Raw genomic sequence first — 19,949 nt, 5'->3', positions numbered from 1 at the left:
TCCTGCTGAGGATGTGTTTGTGATTGCCTTGATGTTAAGCAGAGCTGTACTCCCGTGGCCACACTCAAACTTTGGTATTAGCTCTGTAGCACCAGCTTTATGTAATTGTGCATGTATGTCCATCCTGTGATCTTTACTTTCTACACCACTGATAGTGGATTTCCTTGCACAGTGTATAGTGTGGTATATTATTGGTGCCATGGGCTTAATGGCTCTGGGATGAGGACAAGTGAGGTTGGGTACCACAAAGAACGTTGCTAAACTCAGGCTTTTAAAAATCAGTCAGATGAGAGTTGGGAGCCATAAATCTTGTACAAGAAATGCCTGTGCCTTCAGGAAAGTTTCTACTACTAGTTTAAGTCAATATTGTGCCTAACAAAAGGCAGTATCCAAATAGAGGGTAGTAAATGCAAGATACTTTATAGGGAAGGAGAGAGATTTGCAGTACTTCAGGGCTGAGACTTTGCTAAATAGAAAATGAATTTAGATATGTATTTTCTATGTTACACAGCTGCTCGGATTAAAAAATCATAATGGTCTCTCTAGTTTAATAATTTTAGGCTGTAGGATTGAAACATGCTCCTATTTCCAGAAACTTCTGATTTAATCTGCCAGGCTGAAGCTATGCGTAACAGAAATTATCATGTTGTCAGAGCAGGAGAGAGTTTACGTGTAGAATTAAGTAACTGGATTTTGATTCTAAGCCTAAGCCTCAGTTCTGAAGCATACACAGGTGAGACAGAAGAGGGGAGAGAAATTGCTTGAATCACATTGGGCAGATACAATGTAAGGTGACATTAACTCATGCCCTGGGTAGCTAAACAAAATGGTTACTTCATGCATCCTTTTTCCTCTAATCTGATGCTGTTTGTTCTGTAGGATAATTTTTCAAAATTATAGCTTGTTTTATGTACTGTGGTAGGTTTGTGCAAATATACCCATCAGCTTGTAATGGGTCTTCCCCACTGATCTCTGAAGCTGAGTTTTAAGATATGATATTTATCATAAAACACAGTAAAATAGACCTGTTTCGATAGTTGAGAGTAGCATGGGAAGGTTAAGTAGAAGGCAACACTATTCACTAATACACAAGATTGGCAGTCCATGTATCTCTCACAACCTTTCCTTCCTTCCATACAAGCAATCAGAAAAGGTAGTCTGATTCTAATCTGTTTCTTCTAACTGGTTTTTAGTAACATGTCAGGGTAATCTCACTGTATTTCCTGTTGAACTTATATCTAACCCTCATTTTAGAGAATATAGACCAGAGCTTCTTCATGTGCTTGAGATTTGTCAAAGTAAATTCAAAAGCAAACAACAGTATCCTTAGAGAGGCAGAAAAATACTGGTGTATTTTTCTTTGCAGTGGAAGGCTGGGTTTTTCTTTCCAGGACTATAAATGTTAAATTTATGTGTGAAGCTGCCAAGTAATTATCTGAATATAAGACATATTTCTTGTCTGTCTCCTTATAATTCTGATCTGACTACTGAAGAAGTACTGTCCATATTTGAGGGGGAGAAGGGGGGAAGGTGCTATGAATTGCTTGTTGCTTGTATCGTGGGAATCAATTGTAACTGGGTTTCTCTAACATACACATACAGGCAGGAGGTTCATGGTTCAAATGCAAACCAACTAGTTTATACGTTGATTTTATGGGAGTAACTTATAGAACAGCTCTGTCAAACTTTTACAGCCAAGAGCAAGTTCTTTTCCTTATCTGTATATAATGCATGTTCTCACACATATCAAGGCAGTATCTGTGCCATACAATGAGACTTAGAACATGACTTGGAAAAGTATTACATCTCTTGACCGCTTCATCTGCCCATACGTGTGAATTCATGCCCTGCAATGACTGATGGTGCTCCAGTCTCCTCAACAAGTTCTAACAGTGCCACTTATTTATCTTTTTCCTTAAAAGAAGTCTACTACAGGAGTATGGCCAAGACTGGGCATATTCAAACCTTCTACCAGTCCTTTTTAAAAAAAACTTCAAGGTTTTGTATTTAACATCCACAGGCTTTTCACAAGTGCGATGGTAGCAGAAAATGAACAGTAATTCATGCAGTATTATCTCTAAAGGTATAAAAATGGGAACTTGTAGTAACTCTCAGACAGAAGAAAAGCTTTTTTTTAAGCCGTTCTGTGAATTCTTACGGCTCCTGGGCCTGGTATATTTGTTCATGCTCCTTGTAATAGAACCAAGGAAAATAATGTAATATTGTTTTCCCCAAAACCAGACATATTAAAATGTAGTAGTGTTTTCATATTGGTACTTCAGTATCTCCAAGAGGTGTTTGTGCCAGACACTGTAAAACTTTATAGCAAAGAGGTAGTTTTTTTTTCCTAAAAAGCTTTCAGTCAAAGAAAGAGCTTACTCTGACATACTGAACAATGTATACTTTATTTGAGTAATAATCAAATTTACTAGCATGCATTTGAGAGAACATAAGTAATTAGTGCCTGACTATGTAATCAGTCTGACTAATGCTCCTGTTCAGTGCAAATTAAGACAACTGTGGTCTGCTGCTTGTAACTAAGCAGCTTCTCTTTTTCCCAGTATAAATGTAAAGATTTTGGACTTGGGATAAGTATCCATTCATGCCCACTACAGTATTTTTTTTCAAATTACAGTTGCATGTGGGCTTGCAGTCCAGACAAATACACAAAACCCTGAAATTTCAGTGAGTTTACACATTTAAAGTCTGCCCTTTTGCACCTTTTCAAAACAAGATACAGTAGGATTATTTATTTATGTATTGGATATGTCTGGTTTTCTTTCTTTCTTTCTTTCTTTCCCCTTCCCCTTCTTCCTTTTCCTTTTCTTTCTTTTCCCTTTTCCTTTTCCTTTCCTTTCCTTTTTACTCCACTGCTTCCCTTTCTCTTCACCATGATTTTATGACGATAGAATGATTGTGCAACATTCAACTGGTTTTGTTGGTCTTACACCAGAGCAGAGGTCTGGAAAACTTAATTTTGTGGTGTCCCTCCCCCAGAAAGTAAACAAAACAACTGAAAAAAACAGGAGTTACAACAGGAAAGCCTGAAGATACCACAGATTGTCAGTAACAGTTTGGCTCCTCCAACTTGGTGAAGGCTGGCATGTATCCCTAAGAACCCTCTGACTTGAGCTGGTTGGGCTTTCAGGGCGTGGATCTGGGTTTCACGATTGTAATGAAAAATACTTAACTGCCTCAGCTGCTATCTTGAGATACGTGCAGCTTCGTTTCATGCTTGTCCAAACCTGTTCTGTACTTTCTTGCAGCATGCTCTCCTCCTGCTGCAGCTAACAGTTCTGGGGAAGGGGGAGCAGGGAGCCAGTCCCAATTACACCGATTTAAGAAGTTTCAGATTTCCTCATTGACAATGGTTGTGGCTTTCTGTAGCAGTTCAGCGTAACAAGACATGTTGGTGGTCGCCTTGTGAGAGTATCATACAAACGTGTTGAGCCCTGAGTGACTGGCAGCTTCAACCTTTGCTTTGTGCCACAGCTAGCAAAGTGCGTTGGTAGCTTTGAAGGACAACCTTGGGGTTGAAGAGTGCAAAACACAGCTGTGCTGCAACAGGCTGAGGTGTGTAGCAGTACTAACTGACCAGCAGTGCTTCTTCAGGAGCTGCCAGTGGTTGCTTGCTGGAGCCTGCTGCTGTTGTCTAGCCACACTAGTCCTGGAGAAAAGTAAGACTTTAGGGGCAAAATATACTCCGTGAGACTTTACAATAAGATGGCTTTGTGCTCTCTGAAAATATTTATGCTGCTTTTTGATGATGAAACCTCCTTGAATAGTTAACCTGTCAGAATATACTATTAAAAAACCCCAACTTTTTGCTTGCTGTATAGAAATGAAGAATTATTCCAGCTTCTTCCTCCCTTCCCTCACCTTTCACATGTCATGTACTATTTCTGCCAAGTCTCCTGAGCACTGGTAACATCAGAAGGACCTGCTGCCCTCCTGGGTGGATGGATGCTGTCCACATGGTTGGTGCAGCAGCTAGTGGTAGTTTGCTGGCAGGGAGGCAGGGTGCCTTGCCTCCTTCCCTCTGCAGACACAGTCCTTGTCACGGTCCAGCTAGCAGGGTGTGCGAGAGCAGTGCCCTTCGGGAGGGATTACTGCAAATTTATTATTTCAGAGGATTTGCGGACTTGGGCAGCTATCCCTACAGTAATAATACACTGGTAGGTTCCTCTCCAGCATATGGTAGCTGGCATACCTAGTCTTTATTTCTAGACCGAAGCTGAAAATCTGGTTTACAGCCAGCTCCCCATCTTCTGGGAGAAACAGGAGTGTGAGGCACCCCAAGTTCATGCAAGATGGGCAGGGGAAAGCAGCACAGCCCTGCCTAACCGCAGACACAGCACTGCAGACCAGGGTGTTGGTGTTCAGGAAGACTAGTTCACTGGGGTGCAGAGCTGAAGCTTTACTGCTGGGCCCATTGAGATCTGCAGTGAAGCTGAGTGAATGATTCAAACACAGGCTAGTTCCACGCACGGACCTCCCCATGTCTCTTGACTGCATGTACCAGGGTCCTGGTTCACACACTTTGGTTGGAGGAAACCGTACTCATGCTGCATAGAGCCAGCTGAGATTTAGCTCCAGCCTAGGCTATAAAATATGGCTAAAACATCTTCTCTCTGTAGACTGTGCTACTCCTGCCAATGCTTATACAGGTTTCACGTCCCACACAAATGGCACTGGCTAATCCTGAGTGTGGATAAACTGCCTGCAGTTTCAATTTGACAGTGCTTCCATGTTGGCCAAAAAAATTTGTTGATATATGGGGTTCATTCTCGGGCAGGGAAAACTGTGCTGTTGTGGGACCCAGTGCTAACTTGGATAGGTTGAAAGGCAGCTTTGGAGACCTGCTGAGGGCTGGTCTGTTGCTGCCTACATTATAAACTTACCTCTGTGTGCCAGAACCAGATGTGTAGGTAAAGAGAGTCACTCCTTCCCCCTGTTAAGGACATCTTCCAGTTACTTTTGGTCAGAGCTGGAAAAGTTCCCAGTTGCTGTTTAGCTGAGTTAATGGCTGTAGTGACAGAGGGAGTGGCCTTACTGTTTCTCCTCAGGTAGCCCTTTCCTGAAAGGCTGATGAATTGTTCTGAGATCAGCGCACATGATAAAAATTAACTTTGAAATAGCATAGCCTTGTTAACAAAGCTACCATAGAAACTGTACTGTATGCTTGGGAAAATATCCAGTGTTTTGTGTTCACCTGTCCATAATTGTGCTTTGAGCATTCTCTATGGTGTGTTATGTGTTACCATGTACATATTTGTTTTCATAAATAGACATCTGTAGGAGCTTACTGTATTCAGGGCTTCAGTTCCTCCCTTTTCTACATCCTACCCCTCTGTGTAAGTTACCATTCTACACCTACAAGTTTTGGGGAAAGGGGAGTTTAATAGGCAGTTACCTCATTAAAGGACTGCTTCAATGAAGAAACCTTGAGCTGTAAATAAAATGTTTTGGCTGTCTTGCAAGCAGTATAACTGTGTCAATACCTCACACTGCAGGCAACCTGCAGGACCAGCAGGTATTAAACACTGGCTTAATGAAGAGCTCCTCTGGTTCTTCAAAAAATGAGACAAGAGTAAGCAAGGGACTGGTGTTCAAGCCATGGTTCATACTTCAATCTGGACTTATGCTTTCAGGACTGGAAATGGAATGAAGCTGAATCAGGGGAAATTCAGACATTAGGAAAAGGTTTTTCACTGAGAGGGTGATCGGTCACTGGAAACAGGCTCTCCAGTGAAGAAGTCATGTCACCAAGCCTGTCAGAGTTCAAGAAGCATCTGGACGATGCTGTTAGTCATATAGTTTAGTTTTAGGTAATCCTCAGAGGAGCAGGGGGTTGGGCTGCATGATCCTTATGGGTCCTTTCCAACATGAAATATGCTATGATTGTGTAATCCCTGTAAACTCATACAGAGCTCTGTACTAATCTCTTGTTTCAGATTTTTTTATTCTTGTAACATAAAGGCAGAAAACCTAAAAATAAAATACTGGGTTTTTTTAAACAAGTAAAGATGATAGTAGACTCCTGTCTAAACTTTCAGCAGTGGCCTCAAGTGATCTTGGAAACGAGTCCCTCAAAGATAACTTCAAAACTCCACCAGTGGTGGGCAAGGGAGGGTGCCAGGAGCTGAAGGATGGAAACTTGAGGGGTAGGGAGGAGAAATGAGAGCAAATAGGGGAGGTTTGCAATGTGGACACAGAGGTGAAGCTGGTCGTGGAAAGCCCTGAGGTGGAATCATGCTTTGCTCTCTTGCCAGTGGCCTCAGGTGCGCAGGAGAAGGTGTGAGGGAGCTGGGTCTGCACAGGTTACTGCTCAAGCTTCTGTGGGTGATGGCTTTCAGGATGGAGGTAGTCGTGAGTTGCAAGACCTCCCAGGCCTCCCTACCTGGGAATTGCCTTAGGAGCACTGTGGTTTCTGTGGCTGATAGCCGTGCACAACTCCCACTAGCCCGTCTCCAGCCTGGCTCCTGGCTATGTTGGCTAGCACATGGCTAGCCCCACCACTGGAGCCTGCTGGAGCGCTTGACATCCAGCCAGCTCTGGGGGGCCGAACCGTGATGCTGAAGCTAAAACTGCAGTGTCTAGCTGTGACTGACTGGAGCAGAGGGGCTGGCTGCTACCTGGCAGGAGGAGTGATGGAAACCCACGCCCTGTGTTGTCTCAGAGCATTGAAATTTGTCAGCAAGACCATCTGCTTCTGTGTAAAAACCTTTCTTTTGGCTCTATTTCTTTTTTCTTTCCCTCCAGCCCTTTGCAGTGCCCTTGCTGAGGTGCTACAGAGACCTTTCAGCCTTTATAGCTGATGCTGTGGCAGAGCCTCCTTGGTTTGCGTAATAGCACGGTGGTGATAAGTGACACAAGCCTTCCTGAGAAGAGCTCCTTGGCCAGCAGCTGTGCCTGGCAGCAGTTCCCCGGACAGTCCCCTCGTCCCCCTGTGTGTGCCTCTCTGCAGGGTTTGGGCACCATCTTCACCTTCAGGCCGTGGATAGGGTTGGTTCATATGAAGTGCTGGGCTGAGAGGAAGATAAAGGGGCAAGGCCAAAAGGCTCGCAACAGTGTTGCTCATGTTTTATTTGGCATCCCACAGGGCATCATTGTAGTATCTCCTTTTCCATTGAGCCTTCATTCAGGACGAGGCTTGCTTTGCAGGAATGGCCCATCAGAGCTCCAGCTCCCACATTAAGTGTTGACTCTGATTGCATTACTGCAGCACTGCACACAGGCTGCTCCTGTTCTAGAGCAGTCCAGTCAACTACCTGCAACATTTGTTCTTTGTTCGACCTATTGAGATTGCTTCATGCCTCAGAAAGCTGGTATAATTTGTAAGCTACTTATTGAACAGAGTTATTCCAGTTCTTGATAGCAGGGCATTTTATTCAAATTCAGTCTTGTTCGTTCAGTTGCAGATAGTCATAGTTTATCTTATACGAATCATTGAATAAATATGAGGTTGAAATTCAGTTTCACTTGAGCTCTAACTGATTTTGTCAGTCAAGCTAATGCTTTCAGTGCCTGGCATTGTCTATAGATGCACTTTCCATTGTATGGAAAATGGTGGATAAAAGCTGACAGAGTTTTTTTTGGGAGTTTTAAAGAGTGGTTTTGTCTTCCTTCTGAGAAGAGGAAGCCATCAATTCTTATCCCCTTGTCCCTGGAGCTAGTTAAGGCAATAATTCATTGAAAGCAAAAGGTGTATTGCCCTTAGAACTGTTTACTGGGTGCCTTTGGTGGGGTGTCCCAACCCAGACAGATGACTGAACCCATAGGGAATATGGGCCCAGAGCTTCTTCAGTTCTTCTGCTATGTACCAGGATCTACTATCTGCCTCATCTTGCAGTCCAGGTTGGAGGTCTCTTGCCTTGCCTTGCTGTGTGGTGAAAGCTGTCGAGACCCTGCTGCTGACCGTCTCTCTGGCAGGAAGCTGAAAGCCCCTCTTGCTTTATGTCTCCTGTGTCCTGCCCTTGGACTACTTCACTTGGTCCAGCATTCTGGGAAAGTCTGGGCAGCTGCAATCCCTCCACTTCTTGGTTTATGAAGAGAAAAGAGCACTTTGCTGTGGCAAAACAAGTGCTGGAGATGTGCCAGGAATGTTTCACATTTTCTGCAAAGCTGTAGTCACAGTATTTATAGGAAGGCTTCTTAAAAACTGAGCTTTGTCATGTCTTTAGGTAATGTATAACTGCAAGTCATACAAGGTTGCTTGCAGAGAAAGTTAAATTAAAGATGCACTTTTATTTTTACTTCTAAAAATTAGCATGGACTGCCTAGAGGCTTACTGTAGTATAATCTGGGTAAAATTGATGTGTTTAATTGGAATTAAATTTCTTTATTGTCTGTGTAGGCAAGCCCAATTGAAGGGTCATAAGCACTGAACCTGTCATTGGAAGCTTATTTGTACTTGGCGATAGAGCTTGTCTACCAACAGAAAGAGGTTGGTGTGTGGAATAAAATGCCTTGAAATCACTCTTGTGGAATAGATATTGGGTGAGAAGGTCTTGATCAGACAAGCATATTGACAGTGGTCAGTGCATAGGGAAACAACAAGGAGGTGTAATTTACTGGGTTTGCTGAGCTCTGCTGCGGTGATGACCAGGATAGCCATACTGACAGCGTGCTTCCCCATGCTGTGGAGCTTGGGAGCAAGGAGGGGTATCGTGCCTGAGTGTGACAGCCTGAATGTCATAGTAGGAAAGCCATTCAAGGGAGTTGCTCCAAGCCGTCGCTTGTGCTGTAGCTGCTGGAGGTGGGGAAGAGGACAGGGAAAAAGGCACCAGGATGGGCTCCCAGCACATGAACCTGGGAGCAGTTCCTGACCTAGATGTCTCAGGCCTTGATAGGTCTGAAAAGCATTATGAAAGGGTGACCAAGAGGAAGGGTTGGCAAGTGGTTTGATTGCTAGGAGGAGGAACAAAGACTGAAAATGGCAGGAACCCAAGTGAGCAGAAGGTAAAGATGAAATAGAGGAAATTTGCGGACTGGGTGTTACTCAACTGATTTTGTGGATACAGTAATGTACAAAGTGGAGATTTTGCACTAGAGGTCAAGATTAACATCCAACTGTGAAGGGAGGCTAGGGAGTGGGGTGATTCCCAGGGTAAATAGGTAGGAATTTTACAAAACGAGTGGGTTGTAAGCTGATTCTCCGTTGATGTGTGTATGGGATATTTGCTTAAAGACCAGTGTTAGTCACAGTAGTAAAAATACCAGTTTAGTTGGTAAGATTTTTTTTACATCAGTAAATGTCTTACATAAAATTATTTCCTTTTCCTCCACAGTTTAATAGATAACATTTTGTCTTGTTTGGGTCTGTTTGGTTGGTTGGTTGGTTTTTTGTTTGTCTGCTTTGGTTTTGGTTTTTTATTACTTTGAAAAAGATTAAATTATATGCCATCAAAGCAAGCCTTGGGCCCTGGTTTATCTTGTTGCCTGAAAGATTGTTTTGTGACAATAGATGTCTATGGTCAGCTGTTACAGAGAAATAGTAAATTATCAGACAAAAAATTACTTGGGTCATACTCTTGTCATGATTAACTGTAGAATTTGAAATGTCATTCGTTAATCTGCTTTACATTTGGTCTTAAATTGCTTTTGATTTACAATAGAGCATCCTTGTCCTGAATATTAAGTATCTGCTTAGACAGTAGATCTTTCCAGGAAAAAACAATGAACTGCTATATTTTTATTTTTGTTTTTAATCTCTGGGTCCTTAGGCTTGTCGTGATTTATTTTTCTCCCTGGAAGGCTGCATTCCACTGCTTGTAATGTGAGCCCAAGGCCTCTTTTTTCTGCTTGGACTCATGTATAAAGACATTTTCTAAGATTTATTGCATTCTTTTAACTTCTAAACATGAGGGAAACACAAATGATGATCCTCAGTTCAGACCAACAGCAGAGAAGGGAAAATATTGGTATTTTTAAGTGGATGTTTCTCTGTGCAGTCCTGTGTATTTTGCTGGGCTGTGCTCATCTCTCTGCTGTGGGGTCAGTGACCATAAGCAAAAAGATGCCTTAGAAGACTGATGTCTTGCATGTTCAAGCCGAGTCCTCTGGAGTTATTGTTGGGTCGTGTGGATTTTCCTGGGCATCACTGTAGCAGTTGGGAGTAACACTGCGAAAAACTCACGTGGAGCAGTTCCTGGGGCAACGGCAGGAAGGCTGTGAGCTTCGCTTTTTGGGTCACAGATAGGTTTGCTTTATGGTGTCTGTGGGCTGGCCAGATGCTGTAGCAGTTGGTTTGCTAATATCATAAGCATTACTGAATAAAGTTTGCTTGGTTTTTGTTTTGGTTGGTTCATTTCATGTAAACCTTTCTTTTAGGTGACTTCTTTACAATACTTTTTGCCTTTGCTTTCCCTGTCTTACCTGTTTTTATGTTTAAACTATGATATTTTACATTACCCCTCTGGTTACCTGGATTTGAACAAGTTAATTTAGATTGAGTGTGTGACAAGACTTGCATATTTATGTTTTCCATGTAAGAATATCAGTATTATCTTCTGTAAGGCCCTGCACTTTGTATAGGATGTCTAAAGTTGATAAGAAGTTTTCTTGAGTAGGGAAGGGCAGTGGAGGGAGGTTGGTTGCCCCTTTTCTGTTACCAGACTACCCCTACCCTTCTTGGTTTATTGCAACCACACTGGCAAGAGGGGTGTACTAAGCTGTGTAACCATTCCCAAGCACTGCAGCATGCCGGACTTGGCTTGGGTCAGACACAACCACATCTGTCGTGTGTTACTGATGGTGAAGCTGATGGCATCTTGACAGTCTCAAAAGAGTTGCTGCCCACCTGGCGGGTAATGGCCATGAGGGATGGTCCAGCTCTCATCCCTGTCTAGAGGCAGCAGTAGTTGGGAGCCAGTGCCCGCTGTCACCCCCTGCTCCAACCCAAACCTCAATCTTTGAATTAAAGAAAGATACCTGAGCCCACACTGGTTGGGAGTTGTGTTTGGGAGGGGTGAGTGTTCAGGTCACTGTATAGAAGGGGCTCTTCTAAAATGCTCACAATATATAAACTTCTCAGTAGACAATCTGGCATATTTTTGGGGATCAGATTCAGTAGTGATCTACTTTGGGTCAGAGCTTCCGAGATGCAGACAAGCTTATTTCTGCGTGTAAATAAAAAATCTCATGGAATGTCACAGAAACTATGAAGATTGTTGTAATTCAAATACCAAATTGTTGATCAGGATACTTTTGGAGTACCTTCTGCCTTCCTCCCATTCAGTATGGATCATCAGCATCAGACCAAAACCCCCTTTCCCTTTGAAAAACACCCTGAAAGACTCAGCTGTGTATGGGCTCCTAGCAGACTGGAAGGCCTGAGTGTGACTGTGGCTTCTGCAAGAAGTGGAGATTGTGTGGGCTTTTGATGTGCTTTACCCAAGGACTTAATTCAGCATTCTCCTAAACTCACTTGACTCAGCTGTTGTGGTATCTCTTGTTACCTTTTGATGACCTTATTCAAGCGGGGATTTTTGTCACTTGTCATCATGTCAGAAAATGATACTGTCAGAGAAAGCATTGTGTGCTCCTGTCATTGAAGGCCCACTCTGACATTCTTTCCTGATGTTAATAAATTGTATTACAAATTAAATCTTTTGTTAAAATGTAATTTCCATTAGATCTTGAGCTTAGGGGTAATTTGTCAGTGCAGAAAATTAATTAGATATTGTTTTGTGATATTCCCCTTAAATAAAATGTTTGAAGGGCTTATTTTCTTTTTCTCGTGCTAGATTAGTTGCATAGAATAAGAATGTAATTTTCAACATAAAGAAGTGGGGAATATTAGGATTTTCATGCTGGTGGTTTTCATGCTCTTTTAAAAGCATAAGTGAAATCAATTTAATTGCAGTCATATGCCTCAACTCCTGATATGTTTGTGGGTTGTTTACTTTACATGCTCACTGGTCAATTTAAAAGCATATATTCATTTAAAGTACTAGTTATTCCAAATTGCATGGCATACCAAAAATGCTTTTCTGAACCAAGTATAAAGATACAGACTTGCTTAAGAAATACTTGTACATTTTGGAGTACAATATTACACTACTCATACGATAGTATTTATGAATAGGGAAAACTATACATTTATTTGTTCAAGCTGTCATTTTTCTTTATATGTCTTTGACTTGGTACGTGATTTAGGGGTTGTTCGTTTTACAAGTAGTGTCCCATATGAAATTATTTATTTATTTACTTATGACATTGCTGCTTCAGAGCAAATCTCTTCACAAAACAGCAGCTGCCCAAAACCCATTTACCCAGTGCTCATCTGCAGTATCACCTTTAATTTCAGTGTGGTGCTGCTCTACATTCTCCAGCTTTGTACAGTGTGCTAGAGAGTGTCTGACTGGCATTTTCTGCAAAGAGAAGGCACTTCCTGCATCAGTAGTTTGGGATCTGGATGATGTTTCAAAGGGTGACATGGGAGTCTGTCCCATCCACGCAGTGCAGTCGTGCCCACATCCTGGACATGCTGGTGTGCTGTTAAGGACTTTCCCCTAACTTTTTCCTAGATCCCATGTCCAAGACTAATGTTCTCGTTGTGACATGGTGAATTCATTTTCTCTACCTGTCCTTCTTTCTCATCTGGGTAGTATTTTTGGGAAGTATCAGTGTGGATCTTGCTCTCGGAGATCTCAGGGCTTGACATTGTGTCCTAAAGCAGATCTGGCAAGTGCTACAGGTAGCATGGTTGTTGGGCAGGTGGACCTTGACACTGGTCTGGATATGTCCCCATCACAGCAAGGCTGATGAATTTTACTCAGTTATGGAGAGAACATAATTGGGCTAGAAATCCAGTAGATTTCTGAACAGATGTGAATGAGGATGTAGGGTCATATCATCAAAGTTTTGAAACAGGCTGTTAAAACCACACCAGTATGGTTTGTTTTCACAGTTTCTGCATGTCACCCTATTTTTAACGTTCATTCAAATATTCTGTCCTCACTTACCTGTCTGTTCAATCTTTCCTTTTTGAGAAAGAAATCTGACTAATCAGCATGTGATTACTTCCTTTTAGTTGTATTTCCTTTCTTCAGGACTAAACAGCACTCCTCCAGCCTTCGAGTGTGGGTTCTCAGTTTCAGCAAGCTGTTAACATTTGGACATCTGATAGTTCCCTCCTACGTTATTTTTTGAACCTGATAATGCCTGCACAGCTTTTTCCTGTGTTACCTGGGGAACGTGGTGGCATTGGTCTCCCAGCTTTTCATGTTGCTTCCTCATTTGAGTCCCTTTTTAGCATGTTCATCACAGCACTACTAAGTTGTGGTAGGAACAGCAGAGCAGTTTTGAAGTGTTGTTCTCCTTTCCCAGTGAAGTGCTCTTTACTGTTAAGTCTAGTTTGCTGTTTTGTCTTGAGCTTGTTCTTTTTGTTGTTCTTTGCATTGCTCCTTCCTATCTCAACCTCTAATTTTCACTTCCATAATAAATTTGAGAGTTCTTTTGTGTGCTGTGTCTTTAGGGTTTAATTTATAGGTTTCCATGTGTTCAGCATGTTTGTTATCTTAGACCATTTGTATCTTGAGAGGAAAGAAGTTTTTGCTGAATTCTCATTTAGGTTTGTCTTAAATCTTATTCCAAGTTTCCTGCATGTTTTACTTGACCTTCCAGCAATGCTGGCAGGATCCTTGAGGATGGACACTCCTGCATGCTGCCAACGGGCTCCTGTTTAAGTTCAGGAGCCAACTTGTTCGTCTTCCTATTCTCCATGCTGACCTTGTAGAATGGCTCTTGGATCCTATTTCCTGAGGATTTCAACTACTGCAATATTTCATAATGTGATGTTCTAATTAGTAATGATAAAGTTCAAGGTAGCCTTTTCACGTCTTTGTCTTAATAAAGGCGTGAGTCAAGATGAAATAAAACAAAGCAGGCCTGTCAGGGCTTGAGCAGCAGGACTGCAAAAGACCCATTTTAAGGAAATGAGGTCTGCACATGTGATCCTGCTGCCCTGGTTGATGACTTTGAGCTTGTTAGATGATTTTGACCAAGGTTTACAGTGTGTTTAGGAAGTCTGAGGGATGCGTGGTTCTGGTAAAAAGTAAAAGTAAAGGAAAAGTAACTCCCCAGCATTGGAGAAGAAGCCCTTCTCCTTTCAGATTTGGGTGGCAGCCATTATGAAAGTTGGTGTGTTTTCTAACTGGTCAGTGCATACACCTATCTTTGAGTCAGCTCACAGAACCATTTCCTCACCCAGATAAGAAGGCAATGTGTGGGAGAGCTGGAAGTATGAGAACAACCAGCCTGAGCAAGAGGAAATAGTGGGTTTGAGTAGGCCATCCTGGTCAGCATCTCTCTGCCTTATTCAGATGCTTGTCCTATCATCTTGATGGTTGTTTACCACAAAATAAAGCTCAGATCTCTTGGTGTCTGTCTTTTTGCTACCGTTAGGGATTGTGCTTTGGATACTCCAAATTTACAGGAACTTTCTGATGGTTTGCTCACGTATCCTGTTGACATCTCTGTTGCCTTCCAGCATCTGTTGGAGATTTGTTTCCTGGATCACCTTCCTTTCCCAGCCTTCCCCCAGTATACTTTGTGCTGGTGTGAGTGACAGCTGTAGCAGTGTCATGGCCTGTGCCAGCATTTGTGATGCCTGGGGTACAATTTTAATGAACAAATATCATCAGGCAGTTCATCTCTGTCAGCTGGTGGGATATCAGAGTACGGAGCTTTGATGTCTGTCTAGTCTGTGTTCAGCCTCTTGCTTCTTTAGCTTTTTCTCACTGGTGCTCGCCAGTGCTCAGGCTGCTGGTTATTGCCCTTCTTACATCTTCTTTATAAATATGTTTTGAAAGATTTTTTGAAAGTTTTCTTTTAAGTATGCCAAATAATTAAAGTGTTTGCATTACCCCACATTTGACTTTCGCACAGGTGCCATTAGCAGGGACCCGAGTACATTGCCTGAGTAGTGTTGGTTATGAGGTGCAAGCAGGTATCTATAAGGATGAGCTGCCAAGATGTAAATAAAAAGGAAATGGGAAGCTGAATTCCAGAGCTATTGGTTTAGTCTTTAGTGGTGTCATTAGTATTCATAAAAGTTTAAGTAGGCTGGGGATGTGTACATCTTCTGAGCATAATTGTGGAAGTGTCTTCTCACTATTTAAATTGTGGCTTTTTTAGAGCTTTTACTGTCTGTTTGGAACAGGCTTCAGAAATTCATCTCAAAATCCATTCACTAGAAATCAGTTTGCCTATTCATTTACAAATATCTGCAGCATACTGAACTTGGTGTGCTACTTAGATTAGGAATAAGGACCTAACCTGACGGTGGTCCTGACTGAGAACTGAAAGGAAACATTTAAGTGGATTTCAGTTCAAACATGTAAACACTTGCAGCCTGTTGGAACAATAATTTTCATTTGCTGTTTTGCACTGTAAAACATTTCCTCTCAGAATAATTCGAGTATATGGGATTTACTGCAAGAGGTGGTTTTTTGCTTGTCTGGTTTTGGATTTTTGGGGAACTATTATTACTTGGTTTATTTTTCTCCTGAAAAAGTCTAATAGCAATTCAGTGTGAGATGAGATTCCATTTGCCCTTAAAAAGGAAAAGACTTTATAGTCCTCATTGCATTCTCAGTACGTACTAGTTTCATATGACGCTCATGTATGTATTTGGGGCTTCAGTTGTTGTCAGAGAAGCTTTAGAAGAATGTATGACTGGCAGGCTATTATATTTTACACATCTGCACACTGATAAACTAGATAGGGGACATGGATGGGTATGAAAGCTCCGTTCTCAGATAGTATTTCTTGAAGGTGTGTTCTGATATTTTCTTTGTTTCCCTCTTTCAGGTATTCACGTATAAACAGAGCACTATCACACACCAAAAAGTAACGCCTATGCATCAAACAAGCGCAGAGAGCGTGGAAGACATGGCAGCACTCGTAGATCTCCACGAAGGCTCCATTATGCACAATTTATTTCAGCGATATCAGCAAGATAAAATCTATGTAAGTTTCTTCTAAAATTAAGAAAAATATCCAGAGGGAATGTTTTTGAATGTAGAAGTGCTGTGCGTGTTTTACTGTTCTGTGGTATCTCCCCTCCTAATGTTCTCCAGTTCTTTGTGTATCCACGCAGAGCTGAAGCATGCCTCATCTAGTGACTTTTCGCCAACAACAGTGGAAGGAGAAGGTAGCTCAGGGCTATCCAAGCAACCCCTTGGAAACCTTGAAAAACTGGCATGCTGCATACACTTTTACTCTTCCAGTGGCAGGGTTGTGTAAAGGGCTCTCATGTTTCCCTTCTCATTTAGACTCTCTGCTCCAACAATATGTGCTGTGTACATCACCAGGGAGGATGTGGTGTGATTTAGTCTGAGACTGCCATGTGACATGTCGTCAGGCCAAGATCTAATTCCGATCACCTTCACCTTTTAGTATTACAAAAAAAAGTATTAAATTGTCAAGCTGAGGACCCGTGCCATTAAATACACAGAGTTGGAGTTCAGGGTGTATTGAGAACAGGCAGCTGTTTAAAGGTTTCAAAAACTAAGAATTAGTCCACACAGAATGCTTTTTCTCAGCTCTGTAATGAAGGGGTTTGTGATTAGATTTATTTTTGTTAATCTTGAACTGACTAGATACTAATCTTTTCTGAATCTGGAACTACACTGAATGTGAGACAGATACAAGGAATAGTGGCTGTTTATAGATTGTGTAATCTCACTTTTCAGTGATTGGTGGATTTGGGTGGGGATTTACTTTTTTTTTCTTTTTCTTTTTTTTATTTTTTTTTTAATTAATAATTGCCAAACATAAAAAATTTTTGTTTGCATCACCTATCTAGGGCCCTGAGATTTGGCCATATACACAATTTATTCCACGCTTCATCTATGAAGTTTAGTTTAATTTATTTTTAAAAGTGAACAGAGCTTAGTGTAAAAATAAACTTTCCCTCTGTTTAGAAATTTCTTCAATAAAAACCAAGAAGGGGCATGAGGAAATTTTGTTCCTTTGACATTACCGTTAAAGTGGCTAGTATGAGCAATCCTAAATGTTGAGGTAGTTCTCTTTACAAAAGCCTTATGTGTGGGTTTTTTTCCTTCAAAACAAATGAACCATTTTTCCTTTCAGAAAAAAACCCAAACACCACATATGAACAATCCTGCATGTGTGGAGGAAAATAGCTACTCAATAAGAGTTTAATTTTCTATCAGTATTATTAGAAAATAATGCTTAGTGTGAGTCAAATGAAAAAGTGTTTTCTGAACCATTATGTGTACTCAGATGGAGGCACTTCCCCCTTTTAAAAAGCATGAGTGTAAAAGGGGATGATTTTTTAAAGAGGCAAACAATAGCCTTGTTCTGAAGAGACATGTCCTAGCTTATTTCTTAGCTTGTTAAGGCAAGTTTAGGGTATTCTGATACTTGGTGTTCAGTGCGGTGTAGGTTTCTAGACAAACAGGTTTGTGTGCTGTTAATGATGACTGATCTTCAGTTGCTGCTGAATACTCATTGTCCCTTCAGTTTTGCTAATTTTACTGCTTACTCCTATGAGTCCAGCTCACCTGACAAATTATTGGAAAGGCAGTTGGAAAAAAGGTGTTTTGAAATACATATGAAAGCCTCTCTGTTGTCCTATATATGTAACCAGGGGCTGGTGTAAGAAGCGTCTTCTTTTCTCAGTCCTCATTAGTACCCGACTCCTGCTGTACCAGTGATAGTGCTATAGCAGGACAGGGCTTCAGGAACACAAACTGCAAGACAAGCCGATTAAATAGCTTGAATGATTTTATGAAACCATAGATACATAGGCTTGTGTTGTAGGAGGAGGTGTTGCCATTGCAAAATGAACTGTGTCTTTTCAAGCCAAAACCTTTTAACTGTGTTGAATAGTTAAATTATATTTCAATGTTTGATGTTAAAATAAGGACTGAAAGATGCATTAAGTTTACCTTTGTCAAAGGCGTACTTGCAGCTGAAGAGATTAGGTTCCTGGCCGTTCTGCATTGAGATAAGACTAACTTTTATACAGGACACTAGAAGCCACTGGAGTTCATGCCAGGAGCAATGAAAACTTTACAGACTGTACATCTGCCTTCTCCATTCCCTCCAAGAAGTCCTCTGCCTTGGCCAGGAATTGCTTCATCAGAGTAGTGCACATACTGTCTCTTGTATCCACCTTGGTGGTATCCGTTCTTTGCATGTTAAGGTTAAACTGGGGAGGCATGTGCCCTTCTCCACTCTGAGCTTAATATAATCATCCCTTTGAAAGACTTCTTGCCATCCTGAACATAAACCACCACATAATTGCTGTGTCCTGACTTTTAGCTTACAGGTCCCTTTTTACTTCAGCTCTGTGCACCTCCTCGTCCACTTTCTGAGCAGGGGAGAAGATGAGCAAAGGTGTATGCTGACATTTTGTGAGTTATATGCTTGTAGTATTACAAGCATATCAGTGTGGTTCTTAAGTCTGGCAGTTTTTTGTTTGTTTTGTCAGGGGCAATGAGACTGTACCCTTAATGAGAAATGTACTTGAATCAGGACATACGTTTTGAGGCTTGCTTCTTCACAGACACACAAAAGTTATCTGAAGTACAATATAACGAATTGTAGTGTTGAGTTTATGTAATTTCAGAAATACAGAAGAAACAATTAAAAGGAAATTTAAACAGTTGCTGTCTCAGGAAGACAATTATTCATGCAAATCTTCCACTGTTAACTTGTGTGTTTGTCTGTATTTGAGGAACTGTTTCTCCAGCAATAGGTATTTAAGGAAATATCTTCAGATGTCTGAGTTCAGTTTAATCTTCCTTTACTTTAATAACATTTTTGTGTCACATAATCATACCCATGTTCCTAAGCTCTTCACTACTTTCTAATTAATACTATAAGGATATTTACCGTGGATGCCAAGTTTTGTCAAACATGTCCATGACTTACTTTGCTGCTGCCAACAGCTGCAAGTATTATGGGTCAGCAGAGGATTTTCTATGTTTCTTGCTGTTTCTTGGTGATGGAGGAATATTGATTTAGCATACAGACTATGTTCAGAGCCTGAATGCCTGGCTCTGCACTTACTGATTTGAGGCTCTTAGCTGAATCTGTGCTGTTAGTGAGAAGGTGAATGACAAAAGTTGTCATGTCTGTGTGCCACCATCTTTTTGTATCAGTGTCAAGTCTGTTGACATCTACTTGTGATACTTTTTGTCTGAATTCCCATAAAAGAGTGTGTGCTTTCCCTTTTGGGGCTGTAAGAAGCATGGGATGTACAAGCCCTTTCTTGATGACTTAAAGCAGGCTCCTGTCTGGTGTTTTTTTCAGGTTTCTTGATTAATACTGCTTTTATCTAAAAGCGTGCTTCTGGGCTATCACCACCTTTGTCGTCCAGGGAAGGAGCAGGGTTATGATAGCAGTGATAATATGGTGCATGAGTAAAATGGGGGAGGAGACCTCCCTCGTTTTACTCCATCAGGAACAACTTGATAATAGGAGATTCTGGACACTGGCGTACAAGGTTTAACGCCTGTCTTTGAATGCTCAGATTAGCTTGCATGCTAGGCTGGTATGTGGCAACATATGGAAAGATAAACACTGGTGCTAAAAGCGGAAGGTGCCCACGTCTGAAAATGGAGCCTTTTGTGAAGGTGAACACCTCTGAAGCAAGGCCAGCACAGGGCATGTGGAAAGGAAGTGCTGCAGCGGCCGTCCTTGCTGTTGTTCAAAGGCGAGTTGTTCCCGAAGCTGTCAATTCTGGTTTACTTTTAGTTAAGTACACATTGCAGAGGAGACTGGCATAGCCTTGGAGAGGACACCGTAAACCACACAGCATGTATTGTGCTGCAAGATGCACAAATTACGGGGTTTGAGCTGGCTCTGGGATGAGCTGCGGCTGTCTTGTCTCTGTGGCCAGCGGTTAGCTACTGATGTAGGAGGGCGAATTTCAGCAGAGCAGCAAATTAGAGAGCAGCCTTTGCTGAGGT

At 41.7% G+C, this 19,949-nt stretch overlaps 1 protein-coding gene across 1 annotated transcript in view; it reads left to right on the top strand.

Moving 5' to 3' along the window:
- MYO10 (myosin X) overlaps positions 1-19,949 on the top strand; it is a 127,498-nt gene that overhangs the window by 19,402 nt on the left and 88,147 nt on the right. The window contains 1 exon segment of the mRNA XM_010009706.1: positions 15,817-15,975. Within this exon segment, the coding sequence (XP_010008008.1) occupies positions 15,817-15,975 (159 nt within the window).

The sequence above is a fragment of the Nestor notabilis genome, unplaced genomic scaffold (assembly GCF_000696875.1).
Source record: "Nestor notabilis isolate BGI_N333 unplaced genomic scaffold, ASM69687v1 scaffold13782, whole genome shotgun sequence".
NCBI lineage: Eukaryota > Metazoa > Chordata > Aves > Psittaciformes > Psittacidae > Nestor > Nestor notabilis.
This window is presented reverse-complemented; position numbering and strand designations above follow the sequence as displayed.